Raw genomic sequence first — 15,925 nt, 5'->3', positions numbered from 1 at the left:
GGAATAATTTGCTTATTGTCCTGTTGTATATCTGGTTTCTCTCTCTACTTACTAGTTTGTCCCTTTGCCTGTTACTTACCATGAAATGGTGAAGTTAAATGTGGATTTCTCAAGTAAAATAGTGTTAAAATTTGAATTTTTTAGTACATTCCTTTTTTGGAATATATTGACATATTTTTAAAAATTCATACTACAGTATAATTAACTGATTAAATTCTTTTGTGGTGTTGATTAGCCGTGCCATAAGAACACAGAAATATATGTCTTCAAAGTAAAATGCAGTGAAAGTTCAATGTCATGGTACAAAATGACATTTGGTATTTAGCAAAGATTCTTCTGACCTTAGCCAGTTTATGATAGAAAAAGCTAGATATTATAGTGCCTATTGCTCTAGAATATAATGGAAATTCAATGTCTGTTTTAACAGGCCGGTAGCAGGATATGCTAATCTGTGTCCAAATATGATCTCTACCCAGCCTCAGGAGTTTATTGGGATGTTGTCCACAGTGAAACATGAGATTATTCATGCCCTGGTAAGTTTTGCTATTAACTGTTTTTTGTTTTGGGGGGTTTTTTGTCTTGGTTTTCTGTTTATTGTACTCTCATTTTGATGTATATATAAAATTTTTTTAAAGATCCTTTTTTTTAAAAGATTATTTATTTATTTATTTATTTATCTTTTTTAGAGGGGAAGGAGAGAGGGAGAGAAACATCAATGTATGGTTGCCTTTTGTGCATCCCCTGCTGGTAGTTAGCCTGCAAGGAACCAGCCTGCAACCCAGGCATGTGCCCTGACTGGGATTGATGTATATATTAAATTTTAAGATTATGTAGATTCTTAGATTCATGTTCTGTAAAACCTAGTTGATTAGGTTTCTACCTACAGAAAATTTATAATGACTAGCATATGGGCTAGGTTGAGTTATACTACTTAAAATAATTAAACAAGTTGTTCCATTAGGCAAAAAGGGGTTTTGAGAAAGTGATTAAATTTCTTCAGGAAAAAAACATTACTTTAGAAAAACTGACTTTCCTCTAAAATGACAACTGATATACAAATTGCAGATCTGATCTACTACAGAGATCTCATTTCTAAAAGTCCTTTTGGTCTATATAGGTTTTCTAAATTTATATATATTACCTGATTCAGAACTTCTTTCATATCTCTAATATATCCAAAATAGTGAATTTTTACTATATGTCTAGGGAGTTAAACAACATTGCCTAAAACCCTAGGAAATGTTCCTCTGATGTTATTTATGTGTTTATGAAGTAAGTATGTGGCAGTAAAATAGAGACAATGGGTGACACATGTGGGTGTAATTCTTCTTAATTCTGTCACTAAAAAGCTTTGGGATGTTATGCAAATACTTAGCCTTCATAAGCCTCAATTTCACTTGTAAAATGAAGCTAGTGGTACATACTACAGTGGATTTCTTTTCTTAAAGATTAAGCCATTTAAATGGCTTAGCACCTTGATATACATAATAAGGTGTAATAAAATTAGTGACTATTATTTATTAGTTTTATTTAGTGAATTAACATGTATGACCTTGAAATGCAAGCCTCAGGTTTTTTTAAATTGATACTAGAGAGAGAGAATGGGAGAGAGAAAAATGCCAATTTGTTGTTTTGTGTATTTAGGCATTCATTGGTTGTTTCTTGCACTTGCCCTGACCGGAGGTTGAACCTGCAACCTTGGTGTATCAGGACTACACTCTTACCAACTGAGCTACCTGATCAGGGCCCCCAACCCAAACATTAAAGAAATGTATTGATTTACTGGAAATACAAAGTGTGGGGTTCAGGACTAACTTAACTTTACAGTCCAACTCCATTTCCCTGTGCTTCCCTTAGTTGCATCCTTCTTACGAAGCTTCAGTCTTTTTTTTTTAAGATTTATTTATTTATTTTTAGAGAGAGAGCAGGGAATGGAGGGACAGAGGGAGAGAAGCATCAATGTGTGGTTGCCTCTGGGAGCCCCTACTGGGGACCTGGTACACCTCAACCCAGGTATGTGCTCTGACTGGGAATTGAACTGGTGACCCTTTGGTTCTCATGCTGGCACTCAGTCCACTGAGTCACACCAGCCAGGGCAAACCTCAGTCTTTAAATCTGCAAATACATTGAATGACTCAGTGAAACTGTAGTGTAACCAGATAGCACTCATATCTTTCAAGTTAGGAAATTCTAAAATGAATTATCTGTTTTTCCTTTATTAAAAAGATAAGTTATGCCTGCTAAGTTTGGTAAAAGACAAGCATCATTCTAAGCAGCATTTTAAGCTTTAAGTTTTTAAAATCTGTAGATACTTGATGAAAGGACCAAAGGAGGCCCTGGCTGGTGTAGCTCAGTGGATTGAGCACGGGCCTGTGAACCAGACAATCGCAGTTCGATTCCCAGTCAGGGCACATGCCTGGGTTGCAGGCCAGTTCCCAGCAGGGGCCAGTTCCCAGCAGGGGATGCACAAGAAGCAACCATACATTGATGTTTCTCTTCCTCTCTTCTTCCCTTTCCCTCTAAAGATAAATAAATAAAATATTTTTTTAAAAAAGAAAGTACCAAAGGAAAACAACAGGTTTTAAGTCTAGTTCATAAATGAACATGAATGCAGAGGTCAGAAACATTAGGTAAACTAGGTTATTAATAGACTCACAAAAGAAAATATTCAGTTAGCCAAGAAATGTATGAGAAGTTATTCACCCTTACTGTGAACAGTCAAGTAATTTCAAATGAAAGTGAGGCACAATTGAATATAAAAACATGTGTGAGAATTATGCAAATTGACTTCAAGTTAGTGGTTACCCTCTGGGAAGAGAGGGAGGAGAAAGGGTTTAGGGAACGAGGCTTCAGCAGTATTTACTCTGCAGTGTTTGAATTCTTAAAAAAAAATCCGAAGAAAATACGGCAAAACTAACATCTTAAATCTTCTTAGAGAGGATGTATAAGTTTCTATTAGATTTTTGAAACTTTTTTGTATATTTGAATCATTTTAAAAATGGTTAAAGAACTCTAAGAAATTTAAAGATTAGTTTAAGTCTCAAAAACTATCCTGGAAGATGGTAAGAATTAAATGTTTAACCACAGATACTCCCTGTAAAGTCAAATATGTTCATAGCTGTCACCCACAATCACCCATGGTACTTTGAATACTAGAGAGTCCTGAAACAGGAGTGCTTAGAAGAATTTCCTGGTTGATAGGGTAGAAAAAATGTGCACTTAGAATATTATAGAGGATGAGACAAATCATACTATTTAAAGCTTTATATAACCAGTGAATTGTATATTAAAAACTAGATTTTCTTAGCTGATTCCATTAAGTGTCCTTTGTTTCTTCAGAGATTAAAAAAGAAGAAGAAATATAGTGATAAAAGAATAATCTGGATTCCATTAATCATTTTGACAAGCCTTGAATGACACAGAGGCCACAGTTATGTAAGCAAGGAAATTTGACAGTGAAATTAAGTGATCATTTATGATTGTTAGTTATTTGAATATTAACTATAGCAGACTCTCATGTATACATAAAGTAGTTACAGAAATGCTTTGTTTTAGTTATTAGATTAGGAAAGAAAGCAAGAGAAGAAATCTCACTAATGAAATAGGAGATAGCAAATGTCAACGATTTTTATTTTTGCCCATTTTCTCATCTTATTTGAGAGAGGAGAGATAGAGAATAGTTATTTGAATACCTTTTTGTGAAGAATACATTATCATTAAAATTGCAGTGTTCTTAAAATGCTATTTAAAAATGTGATTATAAACATACAAATTCACATTGTAAAACAATTTTGGGAATGTGAGTGATTTACATATTACCCTACCAGCAAAAGAACCACAGCTAACATTTTGATATATGTGTTTCCATTCTTCTCTTTTTTGTTTTTTTTGGGGGGATGGAGGGAAGAGAAAGAAAGGAAGATTGCCTCCCATGTGCTCCCTGACTGGGGATTGAAACCGCAGCCTAGGTGTGTGCCCTGACCGGGAATGGAACCCACAGCGTTTTGTTGTATGGGAGGACCTTCAGACTACTGACCAGGGCTGGTCTTTCTTAACTGTGCTCGCACACAAATACCACACACACACATTTGCACTTTAAAAAAATGAAAATATCTATTAAATGTGGACTTTGGGATCAAAGACTGAATTTTTATGAATGCTGTTAGGAGCACACTTGATCACTCATCCCTTACTCTAAACTGTATTGTTGTTCTTAATAGTCGCATTCCCTGGATGCGATTACAGAGTTTGGTAAGTTCTCATGAAGATCAACTGTGATAAACACATTCTTAAACAAATAAATGCATTGTCTATATGCATTTATAGACAACTAACTTTTGGTTTCCTCACTCTGTAACCTCAAGTAATTGGAATTTAAAATTCAGAAATATGAACCACTTGTCCAGTTCCAGTGTGAGAAGTTCCTGTAGCTTTCATTTGGTTACCTCAGTGTATGATGTCTCCAGTCAGGGTTGATATTTTCCACTTTAAGATATTTTGAACTTTCTCTTACAGGGTTTCTCTGCTGGGCTGTTTGCATTCTACCATGATAAAGATGGAAATCCTCTGACATCAAGATTGGCAGATGGTCTCCCATACTTTAATTATAGGTATTTGTTATATTTGTTCTTGTCCTCTTTTAGGAGGGTACTAAGACTAGAACCTGAGAACCGTAGCATGTTAGGTGCCATAAATAGCAGTGATTTTATGGCTAGCCTAAGGAAATTGTAGCTGTTAAAACAAAATAGGATATAAAAGGTTATTTAGCTTCACTTTTCATTTAAAGATGAAGCAGTTGAGAACAGAAAGGTTAAGTGACTTCAAAGACCCCAAACTCTCCTTGCCAGACAGGGCTCTTTTCCACCGTATTATAACTGGTACTGCTTTACAGTAAGACCACGGGAAAATGTGGGTTGCTTATATTTTGGTTTATTAATAATTATTGCCTCTACATGGAGATATGTACATGTAAACTGACATATATTTTATTTAGCACAGCATATTAACTATGATCTTAGAGGTTCAGGGCCTAAAATAAATAATATTTAAAAACACTAAAAATTATCAAGAATTATATGTAGAATATCAGTTATAGAACTGTAATTCTTTGCATGTGTTCATATAAAAGTCTCTAGTCTAAGAGCTCATGTCCACAAAAGGAGGACGTGCACGAGATGCTCATGGCAGTTTTGTTGTTAATACCCCCCAAATGGGAACTACCCAAAGGTTCATCAATAATAGAATGAAGGAATAAGTTGTGACATATTCCTGTAATTGAAAACTACAAAGCAGTGTAAAAGGATGCACTATTGCTGCATGCAAGTAAATTATACTTTCCCACTACAATAAAGTGCCATTATTTTTTGGTTACATTTCCTTATATACTTGGATATGTCTTTGGACTTGCTTTTACTTTTAATAAATTTAGTGAAAGGAAATAATTTATTGCCATTTTAGCCAAGTATTGGCTATGTGGACTTCAGCAAGTTACTTAATTTCTCTAAGCTTCTGTATCTGTATCTACAAAATGGTAATGTACTCTCCTGAGGCTGTTGAAAAGATTAAGTATTATCAAATACTTCAGAAGGACTTGGTCCATAGTAAGGTCAAACATTTTAATTCATTGATATTCATAAACACTTAAATTTAGTGTGGTGAATTTATGAAAGTGACCGTCTTCATGTCTTTTAACTACAGTCTTGGATTATATCAATGGAGTGATAAAGTAGTTCAAAAAGTGGAGAGATCATGGGATGTTCGAGATAACAAGGTAGTTCCTCACACTGTGTATCTCCTAGTAACACCTCGTGTTGTTGTAAGTATTACTGAACTTAATGTCTCATGAGCCATCTGCTCTTTTCCTTCACTAGTGTCCTTTCTTTACTAATCATTTGTTTAAGAATGTATGATTAAATTTTAGAGCCTACAATAGGAAAAATAATATAAAGGCAATACAGTAAAGCTACAGGCTCAGAGAAATCTGAGGAAATGGAAATTTGGCAATGACTCTCCTGGTTCCTATTTGACCCACTGCTTTAAGCCAGTGTGCCTGGTTTGATACCTCTTAGGATTACTGGTACTGTTTGCCTAATTGCTGGTCATTGAATTTGGGTTTGTATTAGTGAGAGTTCTCCAGAGAAAGAGAACCAGTAGGCTGTGTTGTTGACAGATGCGGGTAGAGGGATTTTATTTTAAGGAATTGGCCCCTGTAATTGTGGAGGTCTAGAGAATCCATAATCTGATAGAGTAGGCTGCAGGGCTGACAGGCTGGAGACTCAGGGAAGAGTTGTAGTTTGAGCCCAAAGGCAGTCTGCTAGTGGAATTCCTTAGTGCTCAGGTAAGGTCAGTCTTTTTTCTTTAACTGATTGGATAAGGCCCATCTAAATCCTTTCAACTAAATTGAATGTTAATCTCATCTCAAAGTATCTTCATGCCCTAGCCTGGGGACTCAGTCAGTTGGAGTGCTGAGGGTTTGATTTCCGATTAGGATACATACCTAGGTTGCATGTTCAATCTCCGGTTGGGGCACCTATGGAAGGCAGCTGATCAATGTTTGTCTCTCACATCATTTCTTCTCTCTCTGTCTTCCTTCCTCTCTCTCTAAAGTCAATAAAATATATCCTTAGGTGAGGATTAAAAAAATTGCATCCTCACAAAAACATCTAGAGTAATGCTTCCCCAAATATCTGGGCACAGTGGTGCTGTCAAGAAAATAAAAAATTAAGCATCACACTCTTATATAATGACAGAAACATTCTTTCTTCTTTGTTGACTGAACACAGCTCTGTCTGCCTTCTGAACTTTTGCACTACTCTTGGCATATTTTCCATTCCTGGAAATGTCTAACTGAAAGACAGGCAAAAAAATGAACAAAATTGTATTCTGAGAAACAACTTACTTTTCCTACTATGTGGATATGGATACTGTATCCATAATAAAAACAGTTTATACCTAATTAACGTTGTTGACACACAGTAACAAATGGCAATGGTACTAATCTATAACTTTGTTGAAATATATGTGAGTTAAAGTCAAAATCTTTAAATGGATAAAAATATGAAGAGAAATAGTAATTTACTAGCAGAGTGTGACTTTATGAAAATATTTTATTTAATTAAGAACCATATTTTTAAAATATGTTCTCACCAAAGTAATTTTTTTAATCCTCACCTGAGGATATGTTTATTGATTTTAGAAAGAGAGGAAGAGGGAGAGAGAAAGGCAGACAGAGAGAGAGTGACAGAGAGAGAAACGACGATGTAAGAGAGAAACATTGATTGGTTACCTCCTGTACATGCCCTAACTGGGGACCTAACCTGCAACCTAGGTATTTGCCCTGAGCAGAAATTGAACCCACAACCACTTGGGGCGTGGGACAATGTTCCAACTGACTAAGACACCTGGCCAGTGCACCAAAGTAATTCTTTTTTTTTAAAATTTTTATTTTATTTTATTTTTTTATCAATGTATGGTTGCTTCTCATGCATCCCCTGCTGGGAACTGGCCTGCAACCCAGGCACGTGCCCTGACTGGGAATTGAACCGCAATCCTTTGGTTTGCAGCCCCACATTCAATCCACTGAGCTACACCAGCCAGGGCCCCAAAGTAATTCTTTAATGTCTACTTTATTACATCTAGCATGATAGAAAATTTGCCATTTCCTTATGTATTTTTGTAAGGTTTATTTTTTTTCCTGATTTTTAGGATGAAGCACGAAAACATTTTAACTGTCCAATTCTGGAGGGAATGGAACTTGAAAATCAGGGTGGTATGGGCACTGAGCTCAATCATTGGGAAAAGCGTTTGTTAGAGGTCAGTTTATTTTAAAATTTTACTAGACATATTTTAAAAAATATTTGGACATTTTTTCTTTCTCATGGTAAAGTTATTCAAATAGTTATAATAGAGTATAAAGTAAAAAAAAAATTTAATTCCCGTTTCCCCTTTAGCTTTCTAGATCCACTTTCCTGAAGTAATCACTTCTTAAGTTTTTTGTATATCCTTTCAGAAATATGAACTTAATACACATACTTTTTAAAAAATGTATCATTTCATTTTTTATACATTTCAGGTTTCATACATTTATGCAACTTTTTCACTTAGAGATATGTCATACACATTTTTCCAAGTTAGTAAAGTGCTTCTGCTATAATGCAATGTGTGCTTTCCTAAAACAAACAAAAACAAAACAAAACCTCTTTCTTCACAATTGAAAGCTAAAAATAATAAGGCTTGTGGGAAAAATAAGTACCAGAGCACTAATAAAAGCAGTAATAAAAATACTAGCTTGGTTTAAAGCTAGTATTTAAATGTTTCCAAAAAATAAATTCCTGTATCTACTCTAGTATTTCTTTACGTTAAACAGCAATAACGAAAAACAATGATAGCTGAGTGGGAGAATATAAATCTGGGCAATGAAAGAAATGAGTAAAACTGTACAAAGATAAGAGAGAACCATGCAATAAGCACTTCTAAGTCAACGCATCTGGCCATGCTAAGCCTGGTTGAAGAGCATGGAATGAATGGGCATCATGTGCAGTATAGCATTTCTCTGTTGTTGTATCTGGCTATCTTAGTATACTTTGTATTTAGCTGCTGTTGCTCCATTGCACAAACGTTAAAATCCAGGGAAAACATCATTGTGGACCAACATGACTCCTTATTTTGGTGATGATGCTTTCTTTCTTGTCAGTCTCAATGAGCTCATTTATATTACAGAAACATATGCTTTAGCAGCATAGACTGTGTATTGGATCTACTCATTTTTTAAAATAGCTATAGAGTATTATATGAATGTAACAATATTCCCATGTTAATGAATAACTATGTTTTAAATGTTTTACTTAAAAATATTGTAATGAGCAACTTATTTATATCTGCAATGCTTTTTAGGAGTGTTGTTCTGGAGGTAGTTCTTAGGTTCAAATACACAAACAAGACCTCAACAGGCCACATTGAAAAAACATTTACTTAGAAGGATAGAAGAAAGAGAGCACATGCCAGCATGGCCATCAGGCATTTCTCCTGTTTTCTACATTGCAGTCTAGGGGCTGTATATGGACATAACTTCCAGAACTTGAGGGACATGCCTGTAAGAGTCCACTGCACACAGGGAAGTCCCAAACTGGCTTACCAATAGTTCTTCATGTTCACTTACAGTAATTCTAAGTCCAGAGGCATATCAGGAGGTCTTTTCCTCTGTGTACTGTTGCCTGGTAATACTGTTGACATTCCACCTTTATTAAGTTTCCAGAGGGCCAGAGTTAGGAAGTTAACTCAAGGTAGATTTGTTTATATAGAAAGACAAAAGATAAATCACTGCAAATGGAATTTTTCGAAGAGTGCATATGTATCTTAGATCTGACATCAAAAGCATAAACAACCAAGGAAAATAGATAATGTGAACATCATCAAAATTAAAAACTTTTATGCTTCACAAGACACTGTCAAGAAAAAGACACTCACAGAATGAGAGAAAATATTTGCAAATCATCTATCCAGAATATGTAGACTCTTACAACTCAACAATAAAAAGACAACCCGATTTAAAAATGGTGAAGGATTTGAATATGAATGTATATTTTAGAGGTGTTTGGCTCCTTAGATGGTTGCAACTTACGTATATTATGACCCGAGCTAGCAAAGTTAGGAAAAGAGTGAAATTAGTACTTGTGCTGATTGTTCTTATCTAGGCGACTACAAAGTATCAGTGATAGAATGCTATGGAAGACACATTTATTTCTCCCATGCGAACTTCAGTTTACTTCCTTTAAGCAATTTTATGAAGTGATTCCCTTTAGAAAGCTATAGATTGATCAGAAATAAAAATTTTTTTTCAGTAGAAAACTTGAGAGTAGTTCTTTTATTAATTTCATTGACTTAGGCCTTTCTCTGCACTCAACTTTGTGTTCTTGAACTATATTTTTAAAAGACAATATTCAAGTACTTGAGGAGATCATCTAGTGTTCAACATAAAGATTTGAAGAATAATCAGAGCTGCCCAGAGATGGAATACACTTTCTTAAGCAGCAGTGAAGTCCCTACCATTAGATGCCCTACTGATAGGAATTTTATGATATGAATTAAAACATTGAGTAGATAGACCTTGATGATATTTTAGGACCCTCAAGGCAAATCCTTTGATCCTGTGATTCTGTAATATTTGTTTTGCATATATATGTATTTCTATGATCACAAAGTTGAGGGTTATGAAAGCATTTCTATGTAATTATTACCTTGGCATCTGTCTCAACCACTCACTTTACTTTGCCTAAATAGTGTAAGATTTTTGCAGTATTTCTGTTTCCGTATATTTATCCTCATTTTCCTCACAGAATAGAAATGCTGGTTGTCTGTGATGGATCCTGGCCTGCAGGATCTGTGTATGTTGTGGCTGCTAATTAGAGAACAAATACACGTGGACTACAGAAGTCCTGTGGAGAAAAAGGGGTGGCATGGCCACTCTCTGAGAGAGAGAGGGTGAGAGGGCCAGAGAGCTCAGCCCTGCCTGAACAGGCTTTTATTGCTTCTCTGCGTACATTACATGGAGGGTAGTCCTCATTTACTATGCACAGGTTCACTGCAGGGGACTACTTTTACAGATAACAAAGGAAAGAATGTTGCTAATTACTTCAAAGAGAAGGACTTTTCAGACCAAAGGGAAAAGTGGTTGAACCAGTTACACTCCATACTTGGGAGGTTTAGCTCAGATTTTAGGAAGTTGCAGTAAGCCCTTGCTGCCTCAATTCAGGGTGAGGGAGTTTTAGCAAAAACAAATCTCATAGCAGCCTAGGTACAATGCAGGCCTGATTCCCCAGAGAAAACCTATCCGTGGGTGTGGTTCTGTGTGCCACTCTCTCCCCACTGGTTTTCCACATGAGTGTTGAGCTACATTTCCACGCCATTTGAAGTGGGTCCCTATAGTTGTCTGCCATTCAAGGAAAATTATACACAATGTAGACATTTGAGGTAGAAATTAGATTTGGCTTTAAGCTTCAGTCTTGTCATTTTAAAGAAGCCTTATGTATTTCACTATTTTAAGTGCATATTTTATCAGCCTCTTACACTTGAGACATTTTAAATATACATCAAAGTAATCATGAAAATTATTGCAAGTTGCAGAGTCCAGTATTCTAATTAAAATCTGTTGGTGATTTTCAGAATGAAGCAATGACTGGTTCTCACACCCAGAACCGAGTCCTCTCTCGAATCACTCTGGCATTAATGGAGGACACTGGGTAAGATATCTTTGAGAGTATTATATGACTTGCTTATTAAAATGAAATGAATATTAACATGATTAAGATGAAATGAATATTAGCTTTAAAAAAGTGCTGATATACCTAGCTGAGTGACTGAGTATTATCCCATACACCAAAAGGTTGTAGGTCAGGTCACAAACCTTGGTTATGGGTTCTGATCCCCAGTCAGGGTGTGTACAGGAGGCAACCATTGATGTTTCTTTCTCACATTGGTGTTTCTCTCTCTCTTTTCTCTTTTCTCTCTGCTTGCCTTCCTTTCCTCTCTTCCTCTCTCTGAAGTCAATTAAAAAAATATTTTCAGGTGAGGTTAAAAAAAATACTAGCATTTTACACAGAAGCAAAATATTCTTTGAATTTTGCATAGTTAGCTATTCATTACCCATAACAGCTACATTCATTCAATTATTTGAGGCCCTGAGGTGCAGGAATGAATGGAACAAAATTCCTGGTATTATGAGATTTATTTTTTAATAAGTAGAACCTAGAACCAGGCTAATATGAAGGAAAGATTAATACAAACAATTTTTAAAATTATAAATGAAATAGATGATGTATAGATTCCTGATTTTTAAAGCAGTAGAACCTTCTGATAAAGTGGCAGAATGTTGTTTTTTAATAACTCCAGTGGGAGTCTTTTCCTTTGTTGGTTCCTGGGTCCTTTTGACAAGATTTGTTTTTTGATAGCCTCCTTGCTTTCCGGTGAGGTAGGATGTACCAGGCTAATCAGCACATTTCCCCTGAGCATCAGCCAGTCTTCCAAGGAGCACTGGTTTCTTTTAATAGGAGTAGTTTTTAGAAACCACAGCCTAGGCATTGTTCATTACTACTAGATTATCATACTTTACAGTAGACCAAGTTAGGAAATTCATATATACAAAAAGGAAAAAAACAACTGCTGGATTTTTTGTGCCATTATAACATTTTTTCATATATCCCTGAATAAGCAATGGCCAGCAGAAGTGGTCCTGCTGCTCTCCTTAATAACCTGTGTAGGTTAACCTATTAACCTGACCCTTTTATAAACAATGCTAGTTTCTTTAAGATACCAGTTGGGTCTAGAAGCACTGTAGAGTGTGTGAATCACTAATGAAAAATCATGGCCCTAGCAAATTTTTTAACAGTTTTTCTTTTTTCTGAGGTAACACAACAGCAACAGAATCCATATGTTTCTAAATTTCTGGGAATATTTTTAAATTGTAGACATGGAAATGAATTTTTATAAATCCATATGACTTCATTGTAACTTAACTGAGTTGCTTCTTCCAGTAAAAGACATTATCATTTATCTATCCAGAAACCCAGGAACCATCTTTGATGACATCCTCCCCCACTTCTCATATGTAATCAGTCATAAATCTTTTTTGATTTTTAACTCTCTAGTATCCTTAGATTCTGTCTACTTTTCTAGTCACCATTGCCTTTATCAAAGCCACCATTATCTTTTACCTGAGTTACTATAGTAAATTTTTAAAAATCTATCTCCCTACATCTTAAATGTTTCTTTCTACAGGCTTTTACACATTTTGTACAAGTGTCCTTTAGAAGTCTGTCAGGCACAGTACTTTACACAGTAAGAAATACATCATGATCAAAGTACACTTACACATATATAATATTAAGAGCAAATAAATTGACCAGGGTGTTAAGATGATTCAGTGGAGAAAGGACAGTTTATTCAACAAATTTTGCTGGGGCAACAGGATACAAACAAGCAAAAAAATTAATCTTTATGACACATGACTTTTAAAAATTAACTCAGAATGGCTCAAAAGACCAAAATATAAGACCTAAAACTATAAAAGTCTTAGAAGGAAGCATAGGTGTCAGTCTTACTGTTGGATGAGGAAGTGATTTTTTTAAGATCTGACCCAAAAGTATAAGCAACCAAGGAAAATAGATAACATGAACTTAATCAAAATGAATAACTTTTGTGCTTCAAAAGACATTATCAAGAAAGTGGAGATCAAATGAGGATGATCCAAGATGATGGAGGAATAAGTGGAAGCTGTACTAAACCCCTCCCAGAACCAATTTGGAATTGTAACTAAGTTGTAGAGAAATCATCCAGAATAACCAACTGAATACTAGCTGGAGAGAAGCCTTATAACCAAGAAAAGACAGAAGAAGCCACTTCACCACGACAAGACTGGTAGGGAGTATGGAGGAGGCACGAGAGGACTGAATGGGCTCCCACAGACAGCAACTGAAGTTCTAGAGGGATTTCCAGTGGCTGGGGAGTTCCCCACTGAGAAATGTGAAGACTAAACCCAAAGCTGGGCTTCCTAACCTACAGCACCAGAGCTGGAAAGGAACCCAGATAATCCAGCTGTGTAAAGCAACAGGATTTCTGTCTGCCAAAAAGAGACAGCTGGGGATGCAAAGAACCTCTTAAAGGGCCGATGCGCCAAATTTCACTTGCAGCCACTTACCCTGGGCTCCGGTATAGAGAGCCCAGAGTAGACTAGAGACACCTAAGGAGGGTGTGTGTTTAGTGGCTCTGGGGAGAGAACTGAATGAAAAGCTGTCAGGATCCCTGTGCTGAGTCGTTCCCCATACTGGAGAAGGCATCTTTATAGGCAGGGCACTCCTCTCCGAGTGGCATCAGCCTGAGGGAAGCAATACCTGCACCCACAGGAACTAATCTGCCCCAGTCTGTAGAGCTTAAGCTAACTATTGATGATACTTTAATTAGTTTAACAACCAGCCTTTTTAACACCCGATTAGCTTACTCACTGAGAAGCATAGCACTGATTAGTTTAACAAACAAAGGTGGAAATTACAGTGAAACAGCCAAAATGGGAAGACAAAGAAACAGACTCCTAATGAAAGAACAAAAGAATTCTCCTGAAGAACTAGATGAAATGGAGGTATGAAATTGACCAGATAGAGAGTTTACAATGATGATTATAAAAATATGCAACAGCATGTAAAAAGATATCGAAACCATAAAAAGGATATATCAGAAATAAAGAATGCAATATCTGAAATAAATAATACATTAGAAGGAATAAATAGTAGGTTAGATGAAGCAGAGGATTGTATCAGTACTTTGGAAGACAAGGTAGAAAAAAAAAAACCCCTGACAGAGTAGCAAAATGTAAAAAGAATTTAACAAAATGAGGAGAACTTAAGAAACATTTTGACATGAAGCATAACAATATCCACATCATGGGGATGCCAGAATGAGAATAGAGCAAGCAAAGGATCAGGAACCTATTTGAAGAAATAATGACCAAAACTTCCCTAATCTTGTGAAGGAAAAAGACACACAAGTCTAGGAAGTTCAGAGAGTTGCAAACAAGTTGGACCCAAAGAGACCTACACCAAGACCCATCATAATTGAAATGATAAGACTTAAAGGGGGGAGAATTCTAAAAGCCACAAGAGAAAATCAGGTAGTTAGCTACAAGGGAGCACCAATTAAAATGTCATCTGATTACTCAACAGAAACATTTCAGACCAGAAGGGAGTGGTGTGAAATATTCAAGGTGATGAAAAGCAAGCAAAGTAGACTATAACCAGTCTACTTTACCTAGCAAGGTTCTCATTTAAAATGGAAACAAATGAGCTCTCCAGATAAGGAAAAACTAAAGGAGTTTGTTAACACCAAACCAGTACTGCAACAAATGTTAAATGCCTTGCTTTAAGAACAAAATAAGAAAAAGAGAAGGAAAAAAAAAGAGGAAAACAGTCTAATAATAAAATGATCCTATAGCCCTGGCTTGTGTAGCTCAGTGGATTGAGCATGGGCCTGTGATGCAAGGGGTTGCTGGTTGGATTCCCAGTCAGGGCACACGCCTGGGTTGCAGGCCAGGTCCCCAGCAGGGGACACATGAGAGGCAACCACACATTGATGTTTCTCTCCCACTCTTTCTCCTTCCCTTCCCCTCTCTCTAAAAATAAATAAATAAATAAATAATATTTTTTCAAAAGTTAAATCTATATGTTAAAAAAATGACCCTACATACATATCTGTCAATAATCACCTTAAATGTAAATGGCCTAATTGCTCCAACAAAAGATATAGGGTACATGAATGGGTGAGAAAAGAAGACCCATACATGTGCTGCCTCCAAGAGACACATCTCAGATAAAAAGATGCACACAGACTAAAAGTAAAGAGATAAAAAGATATTTCATAAAACGAAAAAAGCTGGGGTAGCAGTACTTATAGCTGACAAAACAGACTTTAAAACCAAGGGTATACCAAGAGACAAAGAAGAACACTATTTAATAATAGAGGAAACAATCCAACAAGAGGATATAACCCTAGTAAACATTTACGTACTCAACATAGGAGCACCTAAATGTGTAAAGCAAATCTTAATGAATATAAAGGGAAAGATCAACAGAACTCCAGTCATAGTTGGGGATTTTATTTTATTTTTATTTATTTATTTATTTTTTAATTATTTTTTTTTTTAAAGATTTTATTTATTTATTTTTAGAGGGGAAGGAGAGAGGGAGAGAAACATCAATGTATGGTTGCCTTTTGTGCATCCCCTGCTGGTAGTTAGCCTGCAAGGAACCGGCTTGCAACCCAAGCATGTGCCCTGACTGGGAATCGAACCGCGATCGTCTGGTTCGCTATTTTTATTTTTTTTTAAGGTGATGGGCATGAAGCAAATTTTATTTTATTTTATTTTTTATTTTTTTTTAATTTT

General features: G+C 35.9%; 1 protein-coding gene across 2 annotated transcripts in view; it reads left to right on the top strand.

Moving 5' to 3' along the window:
* LMLN (leishmanolysin like peptidase) overlaps positions 1-15,925 on the top strand; it is a 74,860-nt gene that overhangs the window by 30,604 nt on the left and 28,331 nt on the right. For both annotated transcript variants that reach the window (XM_037033677.1, XM_037033676.1), the window contains exons 7-11: positions 428-533; positions 4,516-4,610; positions 5,698-5,815; positions 7,705-7,812; positions 11,161-11,237. In XM_037033677.1, coding sequence (XP_036889572.1) covers positions 428-533; positions 4,516-4,610; positions 5,698-5,815; positions 7,705-7,812; positions 11,161-11,237 — 504 coding nt within the window. The remainder of the gene's footprint in view (positions 1-427; positions 534-4,515; positions 4,611-5,697; positions 5,816-7,704; positions 7,813-11,160; positions 11,238-15,925) is intronic.

This window comes from Sturnira hondurensis, unplaced genomic scaffold (genome assembly GCF_014824575.4).
Source record: "Sturnira hondurensis isolate 20B ecotype Veracruz unplaced genomic scaffold, ASM1482457v3 Scaffold0021765, whole genome shotgun sequence".
In the NCBI taxonomy this organism is placed as follows: domain Eukaryota; kingdom Metazoa; phylum Chordata; class Mammalia; order Chiroptera; family Phyllostomidae; genus Sturnira; species Sturnira hondurensis.
The sequence above is the reverse complement of the archived record's forward strand: the minus strand, read 5'-3'. Positions and strand labels throughout refer to the sequence as shown.